The following is a 26,747-nucleotide window of genomic DNA, read 5'->3' on the forward strand; positions in this document are numbered from 1 at the left end:
TCAGGTTTTCCAAGAGAAGGAGCTGAAAATGAAGAATACAGGCCCTAGAACAACCCCCCCCCCCCCCCCCCCCCGAGGGCCATCCACAGTTAAAGCCCGACGCCAGAAAGAGCTACCGGCGGAGAAAAATCCAGGAAGGGCCAGAAAGGTTCAGATTCCTTCAAACCAAGGACCGAGTTAAGGAAGGGATGGCGGCCGTCGGCCTGAAGACAGCGGAGGTCAAGGAAGATCAGAATAGAGGCCAGGGCAGGATACGTGGCGAGAAGGATATGATGATGATAATAATAACGTTGGTATTTGTTAAGCGCTTACTATGTGCAGAGCACTGTTCTAAGCGCTGGGGTGGGGACAGGTAGATACAGATACAGCCTGTCCCAAGTGGGGCTCACGGTCTTAATCCCCATTTTACAGATGAGGGAACTGAGGCACAGAGAAGTTAAGTGACTTGCCCACAGTCACACAGCAGACAAGTGGCAGAGCTGGGATCAGCGACTACTTAATCAGACGGGACCGGCTGAAGGGAAGCGGGTGAATCGAGATTGTAGGAGGTCAAGAAGAAACTCAGAGGAGAGGAAGAAGGGGCTGTGAGTGCGGATGGATCGTGGGAGCCGTGTTTTTGGTGAGTGCTGCCTGTTTCAAATGTAGATCCACCCGGCTTCAGTGGAGACATTCCTAGGTCATTCGCAAATATCTCTAGATTGCAAGGTCCCTGTGGGTAGGGAATATGTCTATCGCCTCTGTTGCACACTCCCGAGCAAGTATCAGAACGCTCCGCACGCAGTGAGCACTCAAAAGTACCGTCCAATGATTGATAACAGTTCCCTGCAGGGATTTTGAGAGCCAGGAGACTCTGTTTGCTTTAGCAGAAACCTCTGAGTAAAATAACCACGGTTTCTTGCAAAGCAGAAGATGGATTTCCTTCAGAAAGCTCCTTACGTGACACCCATTGGCCACTGGCAACGTTTAAGCCACCTAGGGGAGATTTCTCAAGGCAAAATAAAATCTCAAGGAAGTCGCACACGGGGCCAAAGACAACATGAAATGGAGAAACTGGCCTGGATTTAAGGGAGACCAGTTCCCTCCTAAAACGAAATCAAGGGAGGAAAGCGACGTTATGTTTGTGGTTGAACTTCCATCTGCGTTACGTCCCGGGAGCTGACGACCTAACCCCTAGTTGAATTGCTTAATCCACATCATTGCCACTTTCTTTCGATGGAAATCGGCATGCTGATGACCTCCATCCCCCTTCCACGGTGTTTCAAAATTACAGCTTCTGGTACGAGCACTCACCTGAGAAACAGCTATGCGTAACGGCCAGGCATTTCACAAAACATTAATCTTATGCCTACAGGGCACCAAGAAATAAGTGATACCTCACACAATTTACACTAGAAAGGGGATTGTATGGAGAGGTTTGGCTATGAGCCCCTGGTATGGTAAATTCCCAGCCCGTCTGACCGAGACTCAGCTCTCCCGTACCGAAACTGCAGTGAGCCCTGCGGAGGACTCACTGGATCCCAAGTTAAGAACCTCCTGGTTCCAGGCTAATCGGGAAGTGCACGTGAGAAAGAACACCCCCCCTCCCCCCCCCCCCCCCCAGAAATATGAAGATGGAGGGAAGACTCTTCCTTTCTCCATCCCCTTTCCCAGGCTCACTACCTCAAGTCACTCTTCCTGTTCTAGCACGGCTTGTTACCCGAAACCATTCCTCATTCCAGAAAGGGGCTCAAGGATGGTAAGTGCTGTGCCCCAGGCTAAGGGGCTCAGTTTCCACTTTCACCAAAAAGATCCCACACGTTTTCATCCTTGCCTCAGAATGATTCCCAGATACACCGCGCACGTTCCATCTCCCGCCGTTCCGGAAAGCCAGAAGTCAGAGTACCCATCCCGACGATACAAAACTCCTTCGAATCTGCTCCCGAGATCTCCGCCCCCCCGGGGCCCTCAGGATGGGCTGCGGGAGACATTGGGATGGCCCTTGAGCTTCCCGGACGTTCTTAAATCGGGCAAAAATCACACCCGAATACGCACTCAAGGCTAGGAGCTGGTGACTCAACCAAGGCCAACGTCTGGCTGATGAACCAGTGGCTCACAGCATTCCTTTCTGAGGAGGCTACTGAGAGGGATAGGTCTGCAGAGCTCGGGTAAGGAACCAGAGACTCAGGTCCCACCTCCCTAGCTTGGACGCCATGAAGACAACCATTAGCCTTTCTGCCCAGCAGCAGAGACTGACTCTGGAGCCGGATGGACCACTAATCACACCCAAAAGTGGCATTTCTTTTACTCTCAAGGACCGGTGGTCTTCCGAGTCAGGGACGACCGGGGGCTCTGCACGTGCCGAAGAGAAGCAGGATGAGTCCCCGGTTATGTCTCCCATGCCTCCGCCACCCACCCTGTTGGGGGGGGGGGGATCTCGGAGGCCACCTGACAGTTTCTGGGGTTCGGTTCCCCACCTCTGACCCCTGGGATCACCCGCCTTGGTCCCCCCTCTCGCTCCCGCATCAGAGACGGTTTGGCCCCGCTCTGTTTTCTCCCTGAGCCCAGCCCAGATGCCATTATTGGGCGGAGAGCGGACAGTGAGCGGACACTGCGTCCCAAGTTTACCTCGGGGAGGTTTTTAAACAATCTCGAAAGTAAGGGTCAGGAACCAGAGACCCGGGTCCCAGAAAAACGCAACGTCGACTGTGGTCCGGCCGGCTGGCCGACGACCACTGCTTTCCGGTGTGTTCCGAAACCTCCTGAGGGGGATCGGCTGCCCACTCGGCTCTCCAGGCTGCCTCTGAAAGCGCGACCACCTGCATTTGCGTTTACCGAAAACTCCCCCTCGGGAGGGATAGAGACGATGGTAAAGATGCCCCCCCCCCGCCCTACCCCCCAGTCCCCTTCCAATCTTTCTACAAACGGAATCCCCACACTTCAATCGCTGCCGTCACGACGACCGAACAGGTTCAGAAACAGCTTACGGGGCTTCGGAGACTAAATCTGAACAGAGAAGCCGTTAAATCTAATGACTCTGGGACTGGAGAAATCTAAAATTTGAATGAGGAATAGTAAAAAAAAAAAAAAAATACAACATACCGAGAAGTGAAACGACCTCTAAATCAAACGCCTTCAGAAATGTGCAGGTGTGCTCAATTTAATACACTCCTCGCCGTGAACATACCCACTTCCCCCCATCAGCGACTGGAAAGTTTTACCTTGAATAAAATTTTACTTCCATACGCGTCACTCACCGAGACCCATTTCCACTTAGGGAAAGCTTTTAAAATACCCAACCAGATGACTTCCCCTCCCTGGGCTAAGTACTTTCCAAGCACTGGGAGTCAAACCGCCTCGGGTACAAGGCTGGATTTGAAAGCGTCACCATTACGGGACGTTCACCTTGGGCCTGGTGAAGAGACCTCACTCTTTTCTAACTCCTCCAGCTCCGTTCCCCATCTTGGAAGTCAGTCCCGCGGTTTCCCGCTGTGGCTCTGAGGGTGGGGAAGGGGGGATGGAATGGGGCTCTTCACTTGCAAGACTGTTGAGAGATCTGCCTGTAGCCAACTTAATAATAATAATAATAACGTTGGTATTTGTTAAGCGCCTACTATGTGCCGAGCACTGTTCTAAGCGCTGGGGTAGACACAGGGGAATCAGGTTGTCCCACGTGGGGCTCACAGTCTTCATCCCCATTTGACAGATGAGGTAACTGAGGCACCGAGAAGTTAAGTGACTTGCCCAAAGTCACACAGCCGACAAGTGGCCGAGCCGGCATTCGAACCCATGACCTCCGACTCCAAAGCCCGTGCTCTTTCCGCCGAGCCACGCTGCTTCACTTGGGAATCAATGTTCCCTCACCATCCTCCCTCCATCCGATCGTCGGCAATAGCTAGGTTGAATATTTCTTCTCCTGTTAGGAGCATCTCCAAACACCAGTTCACTCAAACGGAAGGCGTTTCACCCAAGCGGTACGACTCTGCGGATGGTCTGTCCACTCGAGGCACCCCCCCTAGCTGTCGCTTGTTTTTTTCCTACGTTACTGAACGCTTATTACGTGCCAAGCACCGTACTAAGCGGTGGGGTAGATACGAGGGAATCAGTTGGACTCGGTACACGTGGGGCTGCCTGTCTCGATCCCCATTTTACAAATGAGCTAACTCGGTTTACTCAGGCAGCGACTCCATTCACCCAGAAAGACAAGTTCTTTATGAGGAGTTGGGCACATCATCCTGTTTCCCATCACTGCAGACGGCGCCACCGTCCTTCCCGTTTCACGAGTCCTTAGACTCGGCCTTATCCTTTACTCCTCTCTCTCACTCAACCCACGTACTCAATCCGTCACTAAATCCTATCGGTCCCGCCTTCACAACATTGCTAAGATCAGCCCTTTCCTCTCCGTCCAAACTCCCACCCCGATAATACGATCGCTCGTCCTATCCCTCCCGGACCCCCGCCTCAGCCTCCCTGCTGACCCGCCAGCCTCCCGTCTCTCCTCTCTCCAGTCCATATGTCACTCTGCTGCCTGGATCCTTTCTCTACAGAATCGCTCGGGGCGCGTGGCCCCACTCCTAAAGAAACCCCAGCATTTTTAGAACGGAGTTAGGACGACGACTCGAGTGCTGCTGGAAGGAACCAGTCACGCCAGCAGTCCAAGGATTACCCCATCCATCATCGGACTGCTGCGGGGAGATAGCAGATGGCCCATCGGTGGGTTTGATCGTTCCCTGTTGACGCTGCGGCTAATACATTTTCCATAAAGGGTGCAGCGGGAACTCAGCTCTCCTCGACAGGGACGAAGGAGACGAAGCAACAGGACTCCTTCTAGAACCTCTCTCTGCATCTCCGGGTAAGAATAATTGGGGTATTTGTTGAGTGCTGACCACGTGCCAGGCACCGTACTAAGCGCCGGGGTGGATTACAAGCAAATCAGGTTGGACACGGTGCCTGTCCCACGTGGGGCCCACAGGCTCGATCCCCATTTTCCAGATGAGGCAACCGAGGCACGGGAGCAGCGAAGGGACCTGCCCACAGTCCCGCAGCCGACAAGTGGCAGGGCCGGGATTAGAACCCACCGCCTCGGACTCCCGAGCCCGGGCTTTCTCCACTAAGCCGGTTTGGCGTCCCGCTCCGGCCAGAGGGGCCCGCGGACAGCTGGCGGGGCTTTCCGTTCGGTTTAATAAACCTCCCTGCTCTGTTTTTCTATCATCTGAGTTCAGGGAAGATCTGGGCGTATGGGAGCCATTACTGGATCACAGCAACCTAGGCTGATTGGGGCTGTGGTTTTACACCAATCTTTTCATTTGCAACTCTGGAAAAACAAAGGGAGAGGTCAATTTTCTTATCTTCCTGGTTCTTGGTCTAAAGGGAGGGGCTTGTAGTCCTGCAGGCTAGACAGCCCAGCACCGTCAGCTCCTTGAGGGCGGGGACTGTATCTAGTAACTCAACTCTACTCGCCCAAGGGCTCAGTACAGTGCTCTGCACAAAGTAAGTACTTTAATAAATACAATTACTATCAGTACTCCCTCGCTCGAGGTCACAGGGCGGATCAATGGCCAAGTCACTTAACTTCGTCTATAAAAACAGGGATCAGCTGTGTTTGCAGTCAACTGGTGGGTTTCGGGGGGGGACTGCCCTTCCTCGGCCTAGCCCGCTCGGCAGATGTCTCGCTCCAGTCCGTGCCGATCGGCTGGCATCCATCAGCGTGCGGTCCTGGGGCTTGGCCAGAAGCCCACGGAATCCATGTGTCGGGGAGCACGGCGGCAGCATCTCCGATGGATTCCGGCCAGCTCGCTCCCGCTCGCGGCTCCGGCCTTTACACGGAGACTCCGGGCTCCGGGTTAGCGTTTTGCGGCACCGCCCGGACGCTGCTCAGATTAAGTTGTCGCCTTTCCTCCGGGAGCTACTAGGTCCCTAAAATTCCGGGGAGACGGGGGAAGAGATTCATCCTTGGCGAGGGAGGCTGGGTGGCGGAGAGGGCGGCGACCCGGAAGGCTGGGAGAAGCCCTAGTCCAGGGTGGGCTCGGCCACGTGAAGCGATACGGGACTTCACAGTGGGGAGAAGCTTCGTGCCCGGAGGACAGTAAAGGATCCTCAAAGATGGAGAAATGAGAGAGAACTGGCCGCCCCCCTCCTGCCCGGCCCATCCACAGGCCGAGATCGGGGCCGGCCCGTGGGAAATTGGCCCCGCGGGCATTTTTCCAGGAGGGACAGCCGGCTTCCAAGCATCGGAACTTCCCTCTGCTTCCTCAGGGGAACAACATCCAGTACTCTGAACCTATGGTGGAAAGTGCAGGGTCAGTCTAGGGAACAGATCGACGGTGACCACGTTCTTGGACAGAGAGCGAGGGAGGCGACCAGACAGCAGTGGAGGCTTGCCGGCTTGAGCTAAACTGACAGCAGTAACAACAACAATAGTATTCGTTAAGCGCCGACTACGCGCCAGGCACCGTGCCCAACGCCGGGATGGGTACGGGCGAATCAGGTTGGATCCAGTCCCCGTCCCGCATAGGGTTCACAGTCTTAGTCCGCGTTTTACGGGTGAGGTAACCGAGGCACAGAGGAGCGGAGTGACCTGTCCAAGGTCACACGGCAGACAAGGGGAGGATCGGGGATTAGAACTCACGGCCAGCAATCGGTGGGGCGATCCCAGCTACGAGGCGCCGGTCTGGCCGCCTCGCCCCACCGCCCCCGGGCCCAACGAGGGCATCTGCTTCCCAGGAGGAGGGCCCAGCGCCCGGCGACCACAACACCTGGCGCGTCTCCGGGAGAAGTAGAAACGCGTTCCTATAAATGGACCTGTGGAATTCGGGCTCGTTAGTAGAAGTCCCTGGGACAATCGATTCTAAGAGAAAACAGATGCAACGGCCACGTGGCAACCCAGCTTTGCCAGCAGATGGGACTCGCGGAAGCGCGCCCCGAAACCTTTCCGAAGGTCAGACACAAAACTGAGAAAGGGCGGCCGGGCGGGTCGGTGGTAATTCCCCATTCCCGCGGCCCCTGAACGACTGTGAGTGAGCCCGCGCCCGCCGTGGTCGGGAAAGGAGCAGGATTCACGAGTCCCGGCCCCGTCAGAGGCCGGCAGACACTCTGCTCTCTGGATCCAGCGTGGCCGCAGAACCCAAGGAGGATCAGAACCCGCTGCGGTGTCGGAAGAACCGGGCCCGCGCGTGGCGGCAGCCGAGACGCTCGACCGTAGTGCAAGTCTGCCCAGACGGGGGGCCCGTCCGCAACGGGTGCCCCGCGCTATCGGAGACCGCAGCGTGTGCATCTTTAATCCCGCCCGACTCCCTTCTTAGATTCCGACGCCCAGGCGCCTCGAGAGGAACAAGGCGGTTCCCCTCCCGGCACGGAACGCGTTTCCGCTCACCGCCGACACCGAGGGGAAACCTCGAGGAACCGAAGGGTTGGATTGCGAGAATCCGTACGGAAGGGCCGGGGGCAGCGGGGGGGGGGCATTAACCGAGCCTGGACGCTGGGGGCCTGTCCGAGGTCTCTCTTATCTAGGGAGTTTCAGCTCTCCCCGGCCCCTGCGGCGAGACCTACCCCGCTCCTCCTGGCGGGGCTCCAGCCCGCTCCCTGGTACTTCATTTAAGGAGGGCTGGCTACCCCCTCCTCCCCGGCCCCAGGGCCCCCCGGCCGCCCGGCGGGGGTCCTCTCCCGGCTAGGGCCGGCAGCTTCCAGGTGTTCTTGCTTGGCATCTTCTAACCGTCCATCTGAGGGAGCCCAGGGAAGAGCCTGGTTGGCTCCGGGGGACGGGGACCGGGTCTCTTCTGCTGCAGCTGGGAGCCCGGTCCTCTAGTCCGCTCCAGACACCGACTGCCCGAAGCCCTGGACGAATCGCCCAGGAACGGAACCTCAGTCGCACACGCAGGACCCCGAGAGGCCACGCGATCCATCCGCCTCCGTTAACGGCAGGGGGATGAGTTAGGCACCCACCGCGTGCCACGCGCCGGGCCAGGCATCTGCGATAAGATCATCGGGATGGACGCGAAAGGATCGAAGCCTACGAGGGAGAGGAGACGGTTTCCTCCCCATTTTACAGCGGAGGAGACTGCGGCACAGGGAGGTCACACGGCAGGCAGCGCTAGAGCCGCTAAAATACTAATCCGCATCGGAGCGGGTCGTTCCACTAAATCAGCCTCGCTTTCCAAGCCAGCAACTAGACTGAATGAAATCCCCCTTGAAATTCTCTTCTGGACTTTTAGGATGACTCCCATCTGCCGCGGTCGTCGGCTTCACGGCCCCGACGTTTTCCGAGACTCCAGATCTACCCTCCAGGGGCCCGGCGCCCTCGAAACGCCGCTGATTTTCTCGGCAAGACTCTCACCCCAGCTAGACGGCCGCCTCCGACGGTCTTGGGCTCGAGCGGGACGGCCAGCTAATCGTTGCAATATGCCAAGGAGTTCTTCAGGCGGCGGCCTGTCACTAAATCCTCTCTGTCGGACAATCGCTTCATTGACGCCGTTTACATTACCGCTTTCAAAGCGGAGGAAATTACTTTCCAAATACATGTTTAAAATAGTTCGCTGGACCAAAGAAGCCACGGGCTGAAAAGAGGAAAGGGCCCTTCGGGACGCTCGCCTGACTGCTGCCGCCCAGAGTAAATAATCACCGCTCAACCATATGATATTTTATTCTGAATGAGAATTAGTCAAGATGAGGCTTGTGGAGTAAAAGGGGAGGGGGAAAAAAAAAAAAAGATTCGGAACCCTTTCGATCCCCGATCCTCCACCGGTTTATCATCAGACATCTGCAGCACACGCCAAAGAGCTCCCTGGCTCCAGGAACAAGCTTGCCAGATTTGGGAAGATGCAAGTCTCACAGAGCCAAACCCTCTCCTGATCAAGTAGGGGGCGAGAGAAGGCACCATGGAACATCCAATTTTGTTTCGGTTGGGGAGGGGCCCTCTTCACGCACATAAAGCTCCGGGGACGCGAAAACTACTTGAAATTTGAAAGCAGTGTCGCCTAGTGGAATGAGCGTGTGGGCCAGGGGACGTGGGTTCGAATCCCAGTTCCCCCACTCGCACGCAGTGGGGCCTCCAGGCACGTCGTGTAACCTCTCTGTGCCTCGGTTCCCTCGTCTGCCAAATGGAGATTAAATACTCGCTTTCGCTCAGACCGCGAGCCCCGCTCGGGATGAGGATTGGGTTCGATCGGCTTTTACTGTATCTACCTCACTGTTTAGAAGAGCGCTTGGCGCGTTGCAAGGGCTTAAATACCACGGCAATTATTATTACTATCACTAAAGCATGGGAAAAGGAAACCAGTCAAAACCCATAACCTTTATCGTCCGTCTACGTTTCCCAAAGCTCAATTCGCTGCTTTGACACGGATAGGTACTTAATAAATACGATTATTATTACTACTATTTTTGAAGGAAGCCAAGAGGTTACCAAACCAGCTGGAGAAATGGAACATTACACATAAAAATAGACATCAAATGGATGGAGGGGTGTCTACTCTGATTCTTTTCTTTTTCACTGGAAAATTAAAGCCGTAAAAACAACGGGAAGATCTTTCGGTGACAGGGTTACTGTCTTCACTGTGTCGTTCATTCACTCATATTTATTGAGCGCTGACTGTGTGCAGAACACTAAGTGCTCGGGAGAGTACAGTGCAACAATAAACAGTGACATTCACTGCCCACAATGAGTTTACAGTCTAGGAAAGGGGGAGGAGTCAGATAGCAATACAAATAAATAAAATTACAGCTAGGGACCTTAGTGCTTTGGGGCTGGGAGAGGGGAAGAGCAAAAGGAGCAAGTCAGGGTGACACAGAAGGGAGTGGGAGATGAGGAAAAGTGGGGCTTAGTCCAAATATGGATCTGAGATTCAGGCAACCCTACAGTTCCTAATACAGTTTCTAGTAAAAAAAAAAATAAAGCGTGAAAATATATTCCCCTAAATGGAAAAATCATTATTTGCATCATGACACCTGCAGTTTATTTATTTGATCGCGGGTCTGCGGAAAATAGAGCAACAGAGTTCATTCGCTAGTATCTACTCCAAATCGTTAAAAAAAAAACCCCAAAAACAGAATCGAGCGGATCTTCTGTGACAGAGTACAAATCTTATCTCTGGTCCTACTCCAAGAAAGTATCTTCAAATGAAGAAGGGCTCTTCTCTAGCTGTTGAAGATAATCTACATTTCTCCGAATAAAAGACATCTAGGATAGATTTCTCTCTGCAGCTGACTCTGCGGATTAACGCGCTGAAATAAGGATTCAAAATCTAGAAGTCGGTTGGGGCAAGGAACCAATCTATATCCTGTTTTTTTCCCCCAATGCAGACTTTTTAAATCAATCGATTGTTTTCATTGAGTGTTTACTTAGTGTAGAGCACTGTACCGGGTGCTAGGGTGAGTATAATAGACGTGTTTTCTGCCCACAAGGAATTTACAGCCTAGAGGGGGTCAGATATTAAAATAAATTATGGCTAGGTAATAATAATAATAATAATAATGCTGGTATTTAAGTGCTTACTATGTGCAGAGCACTGTTTTAAGCGTTGGGGGAGAGACAGGGTCATCGGGTTATCCCACGTGAGGCTCACGGTCAATCCCCATTTTACAGATGGGGGAACTGAGGCCCAGAGAAGCGACCTGCCCACGGTCACACGGCTGCCAGGTGGCCGAGCGGGGATTCGAACCCATGACCGCCGACTTCCTAGCCCGGGCTCTTGCCACTGAGCCAGGCTGCGTGGGGCCGAGGGTGGGGTGAATACAGGATACAAATTCAAGCGGAAGGATGACGCAGAAGGGAGAAGGGGTAGGGGAAATGAGCGCTTAATCAGGGAAGGCCTCTTGGAGGAGACGTGGCTTTAATAAGGCTTCGAATGAGGGGAGAGCCATCGTCCGTGTAGGAAGGGAGTTTCACGTCAGGAGCAGCATGCGGGTGAGGGGTTGAGTGGCGAGACAGATGATACGGAGAATACGGAAAAGGCTGCCCAGTTCCCATACTAATTCAGGGCTGTAAATCAGAAGGAGGGAAAGTGGATGTGTCTCCACAGGAAAAGGCAAGAATAAAAATCGAAGACTCTAGTCCCGACAGAAACTTCTCGGGATTATTATGACAAAACACAGAGTCTTCGGAACGTCTCTGAGAAATTTTAAGAACCGCTAACGCTTGTGAAAGGAGAGACCGACACTGTCCGCAAATGATATAGAAAAACAAATTCCATCAGGTCCCAGCACAATCTGGGGCAGATTTCTAAGAATCTAGGGCCGGGATCACCAACGCGATACCAGTGCAATTCGTGAGACCGACGAGCAAGTGCAACGTAGCATTCAAAGATGTACTGTGAATGTTGGCGGGTGTATCAGAGTCTAGATATTTGCATTAATAATGATAATAATAATGTTGGTATTTAAGCGCTTACCGTGTGCAGAGCACTGTTGGAAGCGCTGGGGTAGATACAGGGTCATCAGACGGTCCCACGTGAGGCTCACAGCCTTAATCCTCATTTTACAGACGAGAGAACTTAGGCCCAGAGAAGTGAAGCGACTTGCCCACCGTCCCACAGCTGAGGGGCGGAGCCGGGATTCGAACCCATGACCGCCGGCTCCCGGGCCCGGGCTCTCGCCACTGAGCCACGCTGCTTCCCAGACGCAGCCTCTGCCCGTCAGACAGCATTCCTCGCTGGAGTCCCCGCCCCGCCGGCTCTTGCCGGAAGAATGGGAGTCGCTGGGAGATGAGCTTTCGAGTCTTCCCCGAAGCTTCTCTCCTCGGGGTCCCAGTCTGACCCCCCAGTTAAGAGCCGCGTTGGGGGAGATAGCCCGGCCGCAAGATAGCGGGTGGAACTGACCCGGCAGGCCGCGCGAGAGCTGTTGGGGGGGGGGGGGGTGGTTGGCAGGGGTGTCTAGATAAGGGGTCTAGTCCGGGGGTAATTCATCGATAACGTTAGCCACCAGATAAATGCGGAAGAGAAAGACGGCTCTTCCGGTTTTAAACGCCTGGAAAGTCAGTGGGGGCACGTGACCCCCCCCCCCCCCCCCCCCAACGGGGCTTTATCCTACCACCTTATAACCCGAGGCGTCCACCGACTCACCGGAAGCAACCACCTCACCGCTACGAGTCGGGACTGACCCGGACCGGGGGGCAGAAAAGCACGTCAAAAGCAGATTTTCTAACAACTGAAGGAGTGAGCCTTTAGCATTGGAGATAAAAAGACTGTTACCGGGCATCGGAAACACTCTAACAATTCGCCGTTCCCGGCACTCTCAGAAACGACCAGTCTCCGTCACGGCTACCGATCGCCGAGTGGGAAGATGGGAATGAGCTAATGATTCTCTGTTCGGAACTCGGTCACTTTTTGTGCGGGGAATTAAATCAGTTCCGTTCTTTCTTGGTCCCGTGGATGTATTTTTCTGGAATAGCCCGCATCCGCTTGTACATTAGGAGACGGCAGGGCGCCCAACGCACCTCCTCGAATTTTCCGGAATCGCCTCCTACCCCTCCGCACGTTCCTTGAAAGCACGCCGTTATCATCGGCGTGATTCAGCCCATCCCGAGCAACATCGAAAGAACCCTGAACTGGGGGAAGCGAGCCCAAGTGCCGCGATTCGGTTTGGAAAGTAAGGTCGCCGTGGGCGGGGAACCCGTCTTCCGAGGCCGCTGTACGGTCATAATCATGTCGGTATTTGTTAAGCGCTTACTATGTGCAGGGCACCGTTCTAAGCGCTGGGGGAGATCCAGGGGAATCAGGTGGTCCCACGTGGGGCTCACCGTCCTCGTCCCCATTTTACAGATGAAGGAACTGAGGCCTTCAGTGAGGCGACTCGCCCACAGTCACACGGCTGACAAGTGGCAGAGCTGGGATTCGAGCCCGTGACCTCCGACTCCCGAGCCCAGGCTCTTTCCCCTGAGCCACGCTGCTTCTCCCATGCTGACCGTACCCTCTCCAGCATTCAGTACAGTACCCTACACGCAGTAGGCGTTCGATAAATACCACCGATGAGACTTCAACAGCGAGGACGACCCGCTGCGGCTCCTACGGCAAGAGCCTCTCAGTTCTGGGCCTCCAGGGCTTCAGGAGGTAACGGGATCATCGCCATTTTCGGGGAGCTGAGACGGGGCCCGCTATTCTCGGCGGTATTTATTCTCTGCCCCGAAAGCAGCAAACGCAGAGTCCGCAGAGAAACCACCGCAAGTAACGGATGCGTTCATTTCACTTCCGTGGCAGACTTCGGGGTTCATCTGACGTTGTGGGGTTCAGGCGTCCCGTCTTTCCCCTTTGGAAAGATATCCCTCAGGGAGCTCTGTCGGGTAAGATAGACGGGGTTTCCCGCTTTCGTGAATTTAAGAAAGATGGAGGGGCCTCCTTTAGAAAAAACCAAAGTGACCGTAAAGCGCTTACTAAACATCGCTACTGAAAAAAACTGAGCCTCCGCACACGCGACACAGGCAGGAAGCCCCCGGGGAGCTCAGCGATGGGAGCGACACGGCTATTTCCTCCAAAAACGCGACGGCATCAGAAGCTCTGCCTTGATGATGCTGGGACTGGGGGTGGTGGAGGGGGACGACATCCTCTCGGCTGTATCTCGTAGCCGCCCGCTAGTAATTCACGCCGCACCGACAAACCGCTCCTCGGAACGGCACAAGCCCGACGCACGCAGGCCCCCAAACGCCTGGCTCCGCAGAGGACAGAGCGTGGGAAGGGTGCCGATCCCGCCGAGTTCCATACAGCGGTTCAGCCGCGACCGACATTTTCCCCCGGTTGGCTTGGCTAGGAGACGGCGGGGGGGAGGAGGGATGGATGGTGGTAGTTGTTAAGCGCTCACCACGTGCAGAGCACCGTCCTAAGCGCTGGGGGATACGAGGTGATCAGGCGGTCCCACGTGGGGCTCACACTTTCAATCCCCATTTTACCGAGGAGGGAACTGAGGCCCGGAGAAGTGAAGTGACTCGCCCACAGTCACACGGCTGGCAAGCGGCAGAGGCGGGATTCGAACTCATGACCTCGGACTCCCAAGCCCGGGCTCTTTCCCCTGAGCCACGCTGCTTCACGTCCGACAACGCCTGCCTCTCCGGGCTGGTGCTCGCGGGTGTGGGGTCGAGGGGGGCAAGAGTTACAGTGCGAGCGTCCCTCAAGGTGGGGAAGGGGCCCCTAGAATACCCCCCCCCCCCCCCCCACTGTATTCATTCATTCATTCAAGACTATTTATTGAGCGCTTACTATGTGCAGAGCACTGGACTAAGCGCTTGGAACGTACAAATCGGTAACAGATAGAGAGAGTCCCTGCCCTCTGACGGGCTTACGGTCTAATCTCTTCTTAGGCTGAGAAGCAGCGTGGCTCAGTGGGAAGAGCACGGGCTTTCGGGTCCGAGGTCAGGGGTTCGAATCCCAGCTCTGCCACTTGTCAGCTGTGGGACCGTGGGCAAGTCACTTCACTTCTCGGTGCCTCAGTTACCTCCTCTGTAAAATGGGGATGAAGACCGTGAGCCCCACGTGGGACAACCCGATTGCCCCGTGTCTACCCCGGCGCTTACAACAGTGCTCGGCACACAGTAAGCGCTTAACCAAACACCAACATTATTATTACTTCTATTATTAATCGGGCATTTTAGAACCGCACGTAGCGAAGAGGCATTTTGCCTAGACAAAAATCCTACCCCAACAGGCCCCAGAAGCACGGGCCGTCCGGGGGCCGTCAAGACTAGGTCACTTGGGCACACTGGGTGCCCGGCCCCAGAGGGGTGGTCGCTGGGCCCATAGCAAGAAGGGGAGGGGTCTGAGCCCACCAGAAGCCCCCCCCCCCCCCCCCCGACGATGGCAGAAGTTGCCGCAGGTCGGGCCGAGGGTCCCGAAGCAGGAATCTGATCCGGATCGCATCGGGCTACCTCCCACGTACGGGTCAGTAACGTCAGCGAGCCAGGCGTCCGCCTTCCCCGCGACGAGCGGCGCCCGCAGCCGGCCCCCTTACCTCAATGATGTACAGCACCACGTTTTTGTAGAAGCAGTACAGTATGCACTTGGTCACTCGGTTGTAACTCCAGGCTCCGTGAACCAACAGAAGCTTCTCCAAGTAGGCAAACTGCGGGGAGGAAATGACCCAGATGAGAAAGGCACTGTGGCGTGTTTCCGATCGCCCCGCACAGTAAGGCGGCAGCACGGCCTAGACGAGAGGGCGGGGGCCTGGGAGTCGGAAGGCCCTGGGTTCCAAATCCGGCTCTGCCATCTGTCTGCTGCGTGACCCCGGGCGAGTCACTTCACTTCTGTGGGCCTCAGTGACCTCATCCGGAAAACGGGGACTAAAACTACGGGCCCAATGGGGGACGCGGACTGGGTCCGACCTGGCTCGGATCTACCCCCGGTGCTTAGGACACGCCGGGCCCGTGGTAAGCGCTTGGCAGATACCATAAAAAAAAATAAAATAAAATTATACCCGGGAGCGGAACCAGGAGGAAAAGACTAAAACCCTATTTTGTATTTCCTACTTATATACGCGAAGCACTCAAGGCGTCAGGGAAAAGGCATCTGTTCGGTGGTAAATCCCCAGAGAATCTCTCAGGCACGTACCTGTTGGTTTTCAACACTTTCCGACCCCTCAGGAACTACGACCTTCCAGGACGGTGGGGCGCGGGTAGCCCAAGAGCACAGCCTTGGGGGGGGGCAAGACGCCTTATATAATAATAATAATAATAATGTTGGTATTTGTTAAGCGCTTACTACGGGCAGAGCACTGTTCTAAGCGCTGGGGGAGATACAGGGTCATCGGGTCGCCCCACGTGAGGCTCACAGTCTTCATCCCCATTTTCCAGATGAGGTCACTGAGGCCCAGAGAAGCGAAGTGACTCGCCCACGGTCACGCAGCTGACAAGCGGCAGCGCCGGCCTTCGGACCCATGACCTCTGACTCCCGAGCCCGGGCTCTTTCCACGGAGCCACGCTGCCTCTCGGGGTCGCGCGTTTAGAGATCTGAGGATAAACCAATGCTTCTGTACACAACTGTTCCCAGCTCTGCACGTTCTAGGCGGAGGTGAAAAACTATCCACCGGGCAACCCGCTCCCTCTTAGATCCTAACAGGGTCTCAAGAAAAGGTTTTACCTCTCTGGTACCGGATGCCGATACCGACTTTCTAGACTGTGACTTCTAGACTCCTCCCCCGTTCTAGACCGTGAGCCCACTGTCGGGCAGGGATCGGCTCTATCCGCCGCCGAACCGTACCCCCCAAGCGCCTAGTACGGCGCTCTGCACCGAGTAGGCACTCGATAAACACAACCGAACGAGCGAATGAATGACCCCAGTGTCCGGGAGGGGGGACGATCCAAACTGAGTGGATCCTTGGCTCTCGGAGCAAACACGGGCCGCTCACTGGGACGTGGCTGGGAGCGGGGGGACGACGGTCCTTTTTATTGAGCATTTATTGTGCGCAGAGCACTGTACCGACCGCCGGGGAGAGCGTGACGGGACAGGAAGCCTGATCCGGTAGGATACAGGCATGACCCTCTCCGCCAGGGGTGTGTTTTCGAAAGCCAACGCGAGACGGTGCTTTTCCCTAAGAACGCAGATCCCGCCGAAACTCCGGGGCGCCGGGGGAAGACGGGAGGCAGCCCGGTCTAACCGAAGGGGGCCTGGTTCGGGAGTCGGGACGCGGGACCCCGACCCCAGTAGCCGAAGGGGGAGAAGCCAGGGGAGAGTGCGGAAGGGCTAACGGGAGCTGCTCTTTCAACCCTTCCCAGGCTGCCGAGGAGGCTGAGGAAGCCAACCCACCGGAGCCCGGAGACCAGTATCTGGGCGGGCGAAGGAGAGGATGTGTGAAGAAACCATCCACGCCCTTCAGCAGAACTGCCCTCTTTCCCGCCCAAGCAGTACCTCACCTACGGTTCCGGGCCGAGGCCGGCGGCCTCGGAGCAAGCACGGAGCGGTCGGCGGTTCCGGGTGCCCGGCCGGTGCTCCGTTGGCCCTCCCACGCCTCGGGGTTCACTTCCTTCCGCGGCTCCGGACGCGGCCCGGTCCCTCCGTCTCAGGGCTCAGCCCCCGCCGCGAGCCCAACCGCTCGGGGAATAAACCAGGAGCGGCGTGCTACCCTACGTCTCGGTCCCGACTCGGCGCCGACCGGACGAGGCTCGGCGGAAAGGGCGGGTGGACGACCTCCGCGTCCTAATCCCGTCTCTGCGACCCTGGGCCACCTCTCCGGCCCCCGGGTTCCTCATCTGTAAAACGGGGATAAGATCCCCGCTCTCCCTGCGTCGGAGACCGCAGGCGGCACCGCGCCGGACCCGCGGGGGACGCTTAGAAGAACGCCAATTGTAAAATAGGGTTACTACCGTCAGTCTAAAAATACGTAAGATCCGGAGGCCTCCCCCGGGGCGTCGATCACCGTGACAGCAGGAGCTCTGATGTCAAGGAAGTGTCGGCGGTTGCCAGGGACGGTGCCACCGGCGAGGGGAGGGCGGTTAAAACGAGAGCGGCCTAGAGACCCGACCGGGTACCACCGTGGCGCCACTACCCGCCGACGGAGCCGCAGGTCACCCGGTTGCCCCCGCTGCCGGGAGAGGAGATCTGTCTCCTCACTGCCCAAGAACGAACCTCCGGGGAGGGCGGAATCCCGACAGTCCGCATTCCCGGGGACGACCGGAGGCCGGCCGCCCTCGGCCCGGCCGCCCCCCGCCCCGGGTCCTCCCTCCGCCCCGACCCCGTCGGCGGGCGGGGGCGGCCGGCCCCCGGGCTCGGACCTGCGCGATGGAGTAATCGGAGGAGTTGGTGGCCTGCATGCCCTCGTTCCCGCTGATCCCCACGCCGACGTGAGCCGTCTGAATCATCCCCACGTCGTTGGCCCCGTCCCCGATGGCCAGCGTGATGGCGTTCACGTGCTTCTTGACCATGTCGACGATCTCGGACTTCTGCAGAGGAGACACCCTGGCAGGGAAGAGGGAGAGACGGAGGACCGTGGGTCGGTTGGCGATGCGGGCCTTTCCGAGGAGACAGCCGGGAGCTACGTCCAGCCCCTTTCGAAGAGCGGACCGGGAGGCCGGCGAGCCGGTTCCCCGCCCGCCAGGGCGCACGCCGGCGTCGACGTTTTAAGCAGCTCTCCGGGCCTCCGGGGCGGAAGACACGCAACAGGTACCCACACCAGCAGCCCGTCGGTTAAGAACCCGTGGGCGAGCGCGACTGCCGGGGCCGATTCCGAGGGCGAGGCGGCCGATCCGGGGACGTCCCCGTCCGACCAGGACGACGGCAGAAGCGTGCCCTCGGGGGGATCGGTCTCCGGGGCGCCCGACGGGAGCCGGCGGTGGGGGGGGGGGGGGGGGGGCCCCCAACCGGGGGAAGGAGAGAGCCCGCCCACCCGGCCGCCGGAGGCGAGGCACCGGGGAGAGCCTGGGTCTCGATCGCGGGCCCGGCGGACGACCCCAGGGCGGGAGGGGAAGGAGGCTGCTTCCGCTGGGCGCGTCGCCACAAAGGGCAGAGCAGACAATTCAACAGAGCCGCCTCTGTTCATCCCCGAGCCTCCTAAGTTATAATCACGCCAGCTGCCAGGGTACGGCTGGCAGACGAGGAGCACATCTAAAGAAACGAGTCCACGCGATCCGAAGACCACGGGCACCCTCCGACGCGCTCGTCCTCGGCTGAGCACCTGTCTGCCCACAGGTATTCTGGGTGAAACGCTCCCGGGGTGTCATTACCCTCTCGACATCCCTCTTCTTCTCATTTTTCAAGAGGGGCCCGCAGAGCGGGTGGCCCTCCTGGCTTACTCGGGGCTATCCCGGCAGCACCCCGGCCTACACGCTCCGGATATTTTCGCTGACAAATAATCGAAAGCCAAGTCGAGCGGCCTACGAAACCCTCCTACGCAAACCTCTCTGCCACCCCCGAAGTCCTTCCCGCACCCTAAGGCGAAGGCTTCACGTGAGGAGACGGCACCGCCTCGCAGGAGGATCGGGCCCGTGACAATTCTCCCACTTTACACGGGAAGCGGCGTGGCTCAGTGGGAAGGGCCCGGGCTTCGGAGTCAGGGGTCACGGGTTCGACTCCCGGGCTCTGCCGCTTGGCCGCTGTGTGACCGTGGGCGAGTCACTTCACTTCTCTGGGCCTCAGTTACCTCATCTGGAAAATGGGGATTGACCGTGAGCCTCACGGGGGCCAACCGGATGACCCCGTATCTCCCCCAGCGCTTAGATCGGCGCTCTGCACATAGTAAGCGCTTAACGGATGCCAACGTTATTACTATTTACCAGCCAAGGGCCGACTCCAAGACCTCCCCTCCCACTAAAGGGTCGTAGCCGGACCACTTATTTATTTTTTTTTAAAGAAACAGAGTTCCCAGAGGACCAAACTCAAGCTTACCCCCTTGAGCCATCCGGCACCGTTACGAGTTAATTCAATCGGGAGTGGAAGGTAATAACGATAACAACGCTGGCATTTGAGCGCTTACTATGTGCCGAGCACCGTTCTAGGTAGAAACGGCCCCTGACGCGACGGCGGGAGCGCCGTTTTTAAAGTGAATTATCGACCGAATAGCTGCCATTCCAGCCGCCGCCATGGGTCGGGAGGAGTCATGTCATGGGTTAACAGCTGCCAGGGAGGCAGAAGTAAGGAAAAGGGTACAAAACACGCGCACGCGCGCGCACACTCACGAGCACACGCACAGAGTTCGCTTTACAGGGTGCGGCCTCGTGCAGCATCGTACGAAATCGGGGGGGGGCGGGGGAGCACTGGAAGGCGGGACGACGACGGAGGCGGGGAGGCCGGGGAAGCCAACAGGACGTTCGCTCAACACCGTAAAATCCTCGTGGGTGGGGATTGTGCCAATCTACTCTACTGCACTCTCTCAAGTGCTTAGGACAGCGCTCCGCACCCAGGAAGGACTCAGACGCCGCTGAAAGCCAGGAGGCCCGGATTCGGGTCTCAGGTCGGCCACCGTTCATTCATTCATTTAGGTGTCCGTAGTACATTCCGGCCTTCCCGCCATTTTTTTCCACTCATTTTTCTACCTGTCTGTTGGTCAGGCTGAGCGTTTGTTTCCTCGGTAGCAGGATGCCACTTTCCCGCGCCGTATCGACAGCGCGCAGGCTTCTCAGCCCTGCGCCCTGTTTCCCCTTTTCTTCAGGCCAATTGTCAGTCAAGCAGGCTACCACGATTTGGCAAAGAGTTCACCACCCACACGACGAGAGAGGTCGGGTCGCCACGAGACACAAACCAACCAACGCTCGGGCTGATTCTGTGAGTTGAGAGCAGTCAGAAGCAGCACCGGCACACGGTCTCGACCCCGTACGGCAAAACGGAAAATCGGGGGACCCCGGCATATCCGAGCTAAAACTCCAACTCCAATCGCTTGCCTCAGTGGACCGGGGATAGAGAGACACAGCCAAGAGCCTTTGGCCGCCCAAAAGGTGTAATTACGGCTAAGTGGCTGCCCTCTCCCTGGTTTCTTCCCGATCGAAAAGGGCACGTCGATAACTTCGGTTTTTTGGGGGTTTTTTTCAGTTGCGACGTTTTCAATAAAGAAGCTTGGTTTGGAGGCACACTTTACGCATTCTACCGATCAGATTGTGTCCAATCTGATTTCCTCGTATCTACCCCGGCCCTTAGCACATAATAAATGCTTAATGAATTCCATCATCATTAAATTAGCTGTTTCGCTCTCTCGGTCCCCCTGCTCCCCACCCCTCACAACTGAAGCATTTGCAAGTTTCCACCGATTTCTAAACTGTTTTCAGTCCTGTAAGAAAGAGCCTGTCTCAAAGGTCAAACCACGGGACCACCGACACATCAGAAGGAGAGCAGTCCCTTACAAACATCTTTCATTAGCGGCGCTCTTCTCTTCTGCTCCCTCTTTTGTCTCCTGCCTTCTCGATGTGTAAAGTTACATTCCTTTGAAAACTATCATTACCGCGTCTTGTAATTTGGGATTAGAGCTCTTTGTCTGGGGCAGAGGATCTCGGCCTTTTAAGACCTCTGAAACCCTTTCAACATTCCACACGGCACCGGGGACGGAACCGGCCGGATACGGGCTCCGGAGGGAGGCTCCGCTTCGGCTCTCCTTTCCCTCGCCCCCACCTTCCCTGTAACCCAACATCAGCGAGCAGCACGAGGAGGCTTAAGGCGAGGGTCCGCGGGCCGTACGTCCGCGGGCTCGACGACGCTCCTGGGAGCTGGGTGGGAGGAAACAGCTGACAGAAGATGCAATTCCTTTCTAAAATCTGAGAGGGGCCACGACAAAAACAAAAAAAAAACCCCCAAAACAAGCAGAAAAATATTTGAGTATAGAGGCGGCTGATGAGATGGGCCTGTCTGGTAGCAGGGACTCACCCGAATGTCTCACGGCAGATGGAACCAAGCTTGCTATCGCCTGGGGAAGAGGTGGAATCTGAAAGGAACGACAGATCCCAGGAGAATTCAGATCCTAGGGATGTTTTCCACACAGTCGCGCGGCTGTGTGGCAAAGGGAACCGGGCAGCGAGGCAGCGGTCCATCGCATTCCCAATTGCCCCTGTGACTGGATGAATGAATTCCCCTGTACCTGTCCCAGCGCTTAGCACGGTGCTTGGCACATAGTAAGCGCTTCACAAATGCCATAATTATTCCAACAGGAGAGGCAGATGGTATAACCCCATTTACCCCAGGTCTCCCAGCTCCCCTTCCTCTTTCCGATGTAATAATAATAATTATGGCATTTGTTAAGCGCTTACCGTGTGTCAGGTTCCGTTCTGTTCTGCTCTGCCGTCGGTCTCCCCGCTTCTAGACTGTGAGCCCGTCACTGGGCAGGGACTGTCTGTATCCGTGGCTGAACTGTACATCCCGAGCGCTTCGTACAGTGCTCTGCACATAGTAAGCGCTCAGTAAATAAAATGAAATTGAATGAATTTTGGACTCGTTTTGAATCCAGAAAATATCAACGCCTTTGCAACCCCTAATTCCAGGACTCGGTGGCTGGGGGTCGACTCTAGCCAAGACGCCGGCTTGCACGTAATGCGGACAAGAGCCCTCGAGTAGTAGTGGAACGTGGCGACTCGGATTGGTCGAGGACAGGCGGCCTCTGACGTGTCTAAGTGCGACTCCAGACGCTAAAACCTTTTGGGCGGATTAATGCTTCACGCCCCATCGGCGGGATCTGATCTGCCCGCCACCAGTAGGCACCTTGACCTCGGGAGTCAGAGGCTGCGGGTTCCAGTTCCGGCTCCGCCACTTGTCAGCTGTGTGACTCCGGGCAAGTCATTTACCTTCCCTGTGCCTCAGTTACCTCATCTGTAAAATTGGGATTAAGACTGTGAGCCCTACGTGGGATAAACTAATTACCTTGTGTCTACTTCAGCGCTTAGAACAGTGCTTGGTCCACAGTTAGCGCTTAAATACCATCATTTGCTTCTCTACCCTTCGCTAAGGCAACCACAAGCCTGCGGTGTTCAACACTGAACGTGTCTCGCGGTGCAGAAGGCTTTCGGGGTGCCCGAGAGCAGTCTTTTTTGGGCCTTTTTTTTTTTTTTTAGTGGTCCTCGTTAAGCACTTGTATGTGCCAGGCACTGTACTGAGCACTGGGGTAGACACAAGCTAATCAGGTTGGACACAGTCCAGGTCCCACATGAGGCTCACAGTCTTAATCCCCATTTGACGAGGTAACTGAGGCCCAGAGAAGTGGCTTGCCCAAGGTCACTCGGCGGGCAGGTGGCGGAGCCGGCATTAGAACTCAGGTCCTTCTGCCTTCCAGACTTCTGGTCTATCCTCTGGGCCACGCCGCTTCTCCAGGCCACATGCTACCGTGGCCTAAATCCACCGGTTCCTTGCGACGCTTCTGCCCTGGCTAGAATACTAATAATGACGACGGCATTGGTTAAGCGCTCACTGCGTGCCAAGCACTGTTCTAAGCGCCGGGGTGGACGCAAGGTAATTAGATGGCAGTCGCAGGGCTCACGGCTGCCGTTCAACACGAAGTCCTCTGGGTCTCACTGCGACTCCAGAAGCTGGCGCGCTGTTAGGAGAGGAGTGGGTTGAGAAGCCCCGATGGCCGTCAGGGCCCCCGTTTGAGCAGAGGGGCAGGCAGAAGCTCGAGATGGGCTCCCTACTCCCTAGGATCCGAACGGGAGAACAGCCAGAGCCAACCTTCTCGCCTTTCCCCCTGAAAATGGCGAAGAGCGGCCCCTCTGACCGCCTCTGAGGTCCAACTGAGTCCGATCTGATCATCCCGTCCCTAGCTCAGCACTCGGAACGGAGCTGGCGCTAGTAAGTACTCAATCAAATCCATCACTCTTAATAAAAGTTTTGTCCTCACGTGGCAACCGCACACAGGTAAAATGAGCCTCGGGTGGCGGGGCCTGGTGCGACGGCCTCCACCTGCCCAGAAGCAGCACCTGGCTGAACACCAGACGTCTGCTGCCTCCCGGAGAATCCCCGAACCACCTTCTTCAGGATAAAAAGAAGACCACAGAAAGCCCTACCACAGGTCACCCACTATGCAAATCGTTCAAACATCTCCAATACCGAAGGCTGTCGGTGTAATATCTCGGACGACGACGGTCTTCCTAGAATACAGAAAAACCCCCAGAATTGGCCCCAAGAGTGCGTTACGGAGGTATTCTTCCGATGTACGGCACCTCTCCGTTTCAGTCGACTGTATCTGAGTGCTCGCAGAGCGCTGTATTAAGCACTTGGGAGAGTATGGTACTAACATTATAAAAGACACATTCCCTGCCCACAGTGAGCTTAGAGTTTAGAGAGTGGATTTTTGGGGGAAACACATAAATACCGCAAAATGAGATTAACCTCTATCTTGTAAGCACGCTCTTTCAACGGGAGACTTGTGAATCCCAAAGAGCAGGTGTTTCCGGGCTCGCCAGGCGGCTCCGAGTTCTTAGCCGCGCTACGATGCAGGAATCTCAAACGGCTGCTTGTTTTACTACTCCACCCGGAGGTTCCTGGCGACGAGATCGCATCGCCCTTGGCTTGAGCGGAAGAGTCACAGCTGCACCCGAGAGGGCCCGAGTCCCACCAAATGGCACTACGACAGGTTTCTCTAACTACACGTGCAGTCGGTTAATGCCGGGCAAACACTTACTCAATTAAAAAGCGACGGCCGCACACGTTACGGATTACGTCCGGCTTCCCCTTCACTGAAACGGCCGCGCCGCGGTGCCGTTCTACCTGTGCTGGGACCATCGGTGGGGAGAGAGAGCGGGGAGGCCGGCAGGGAAGACCGTGTTTTAAATTAAAAAGTCATTGGAACCTTCTCCGCCGCAACGGCGTTTAAGAGGACACCCACGAAGGCCCCCCGTCTTTTAACACGGACCACGTTAACGAGACGGCCCGTCTCCCTGGCGCTCGCGGGCGAGGCACGGCAGACCCTCTGGGGAGTCGGCCTCTCTCCACAGTACTGGACGTCTGCTGGGTCCCGGTTTGAGAGCCCCTCTCCCGGCCCGCACAGCTGACCCCTTCTGCTGGGAAATACGCGGTCGGAAGCAACTGTCTTGGATTCGGTCTCTGGGCAGCGGCCAAGGAAACCCCTACCGCTGAACGCTCCCCCAGGTTGGGGCGAGGACATTGAGTCTCCGAGGGAGCCCGCGCTGTCACCCTATGTTCCCTTTTCCAAACGAATCTCCCCCTCCCGAGTCCCTCCCCTACACTGAATCTTGGGAGGGAGGGGCAGGGGACGAGCGAATGCTCACGTGGGACAATGGGAATGATGATAATGATATTTATTAAGCATCGACTGTGTGCCAAGAACCGTACTGAACACTGGGGTTCGTCGGGTGGTTCCCGTTCCACAAGTGGGCTCACGATCTAGAGAGGGAGATACTGAACCCCCATTTTACGGCTAAGGAAACACGGGGCGATAACGACGATAGTAACTGGATTTGCTAAATGCCAAGAATGAGGAGCTGGCGGCACTGGCCTGGTGCTGAACGGCTGGAGTCCGGCTTTCAGGGCACGGAGGAGGGAGGAGGTGACCTGAAGGGTCAGTTATTCTAACGGTTAATGTTGGAACTTGCTCGTTGAGCTAAATTTAGCTGATCCATTTTTGGGGATTAGTTACAGAGCCCATTCTCTTGTTTGTCCAGTTGTCCGTGTGGCCTTCCGCTGGAGTTCCTGGGGGGACCGTAACCACGTCGACTCCTTGCAAATGGCTTCCCGGCTCATGGCGAGGCACAGACGCTTAGCTGCGGTTTGCTACCGTGACCTGGGGCAGAGGCGAGGGGGCTCCGGGGGCCTGATTGGGATGGGAGGGGCCCAGTCTCCCCAACGCTTTCCGTGTGTCTCGAAGCCCCGGGGCCCAACTCTCACCAAACCAGAGCCTCCCTTGGATTTTACTTACAGATCAAGCCCGGGGGAGCCGCGAGGAAGATTTCAAGGTTCTCCCAGGCCTTGGGGCTCCCGTGCGGACCATCTCACAACGCGGTGGGGCCTGAAAACGGTCATTTTTCCCAGACGCGCCGAGGAAGGTGACTGCTTTTCTCAGGCAGAAGACAGAAACACAAATACGTTCCAGGGGATCTTGGCTTCTTCTGGCCGCCCGCCCCGGAGCCTCCACTGGAATTGGGAAGGTCCAGGGCTCCAGGGAAGCCAGGGTGCAGCTCCGTCCCATCTCTGACCAGGGCAGGGCTCCAGACAACCTCCCAGAGGGCTGACCGGCAAGGAAGAGTCGGGGCTCGAGGCGGGGGTCACCACGCTTCCCGTCTCTCTGGGGAGCTCTCTGGTGGAGAGAGAGAACTGGTGTGGAAGGAGGAGAACTCTATGCTCCCCTTCACCCCTCACGGGCTGCAACCCAGAGCCTGGAAGAAGCTAGGCACCAGGAGTGAGGTCAGAGCTGAAACGGAGGCTACCGGGAGAGGAGAAGAGAACCCACCCCTCACCACTCGGTGAAATTCTGCCGGGGGGGGAGGAGAAGACAAGGGAAGGGGGAAAAGAAAGCCAAGCGGGTGGATTTCACACCAGGATTTCTAAGATTCATTCTGACCACACCCCCAGGAAAAGCAACTGAGCCAGTCAAGCTCACTTACTCTTGACACCAAAGAGATTTGAACTGTGAATCCCAAGAAGCGAACGGTTGACACATCCAGCCCCTCTACCACAGGACCCGCTCTCTACTCGACAGTGTCACTCCAGCTCCCGAAAAGCAACGTAAATCATCGTACCAGGAGACGGCATTCAGCAGCACAGTGGAACTTGATCCTGTCGTCCAAACCGATTCACTCACTCAGTGGACAGAGGCACTCTCACTCTCAAAGTGGGAAGCTGAGACTTTCGTCTCCGAGACACCAAGATAACATTCATTTACAATTGGATTTAGGGGGGCACTTGGTAACTTTAAGAGAGCCTCTGTTCCTCCTTGTGGATTGGAGATTGGCCAGTGGAGACGGAGTAGCAATCAAGAGCAGGATATTGGGGAAAAAAATCAACATCTGTGGATTCTGATGGAATCTCCTTCCATTTTCTGCACAGAAACCACCCAACCACCAAGGCGGCGATTTCAGTTTCCTCGAGTGCTGAACCAGGTTGAAGGCGCCCACCCCAAATCCCCCCGCCTGCCCAGCAAACCTGTACTTTGGATTTCAGCTTCCTTCAGATGGAGGCGGCACGGTCTAGTGAAATGGAGTAAGGAGAGCCGGGATCCAGTCCCAGCTCCGCAACCTCAGTCACGTTACTTTATTGTGCCTCAGTTTGCCCGGTTATTAAATGAAGAGAAGATACCTCCTCTCCCTGCCTCTTAGGCTGTGAGCTCCACAAGCAACACAGACTGCATCCGATATGTCTTGGACCAGGCCCAGCACTTAGCGCTTAATAAACACCACTGATGATAATATTAGCAATAATAATGTGTGGCATCTGTTAAGC

General features: G+C 56.4%; 1 protein-coding gene across 3 annotated transcripts in view; it reads right to left on the minus strand.

Moving 5' to 3' along the window:
* The window catches only part of ATP8A2 (ATPase phospholipid transporting 8A2), a 301,962-nt gene that overhangs the window by 79,711 nt on the left and 195,504 nt on the right, over positions 1-26,747 (minus strand). For all 3 annotated transcript variants that reach the window (XM_029048279.1, XM_029048280.2, XM_029048281.1), the window contains 2 exons: positions 17,660-17,843; positions 14,905-15,015 (listed from right to left, as the gene is read on the minus strand). In XM_029048279.1, coding sequence (XP_028904112.1) covers positions 14,905-15,015; positions 17,660-17,843 — 295 coding nt within the window. The remainder of the gene's footprint in view (positions 1-14,904; positions 15,016-17,659; positions 17,844-26,747) is intronic.

Source organism: Ornithorhynchus anatinus, chromosome 20, assembly GCF_004115215.2.
Source record: "Ornithorhynchus anatinus isolate Pmale09 chromosome 20, mOrnAna1.pri.v4, whole genome shotgun sequence".
In the NCBI taxonomy this organism is placed as follows: Eukaryota; Metazoa; Chordata; class Mammalia; order Monotremata; family Ornithorhynchidae; genus Ornithorhynchus; species Ornithorhynchus anatinus.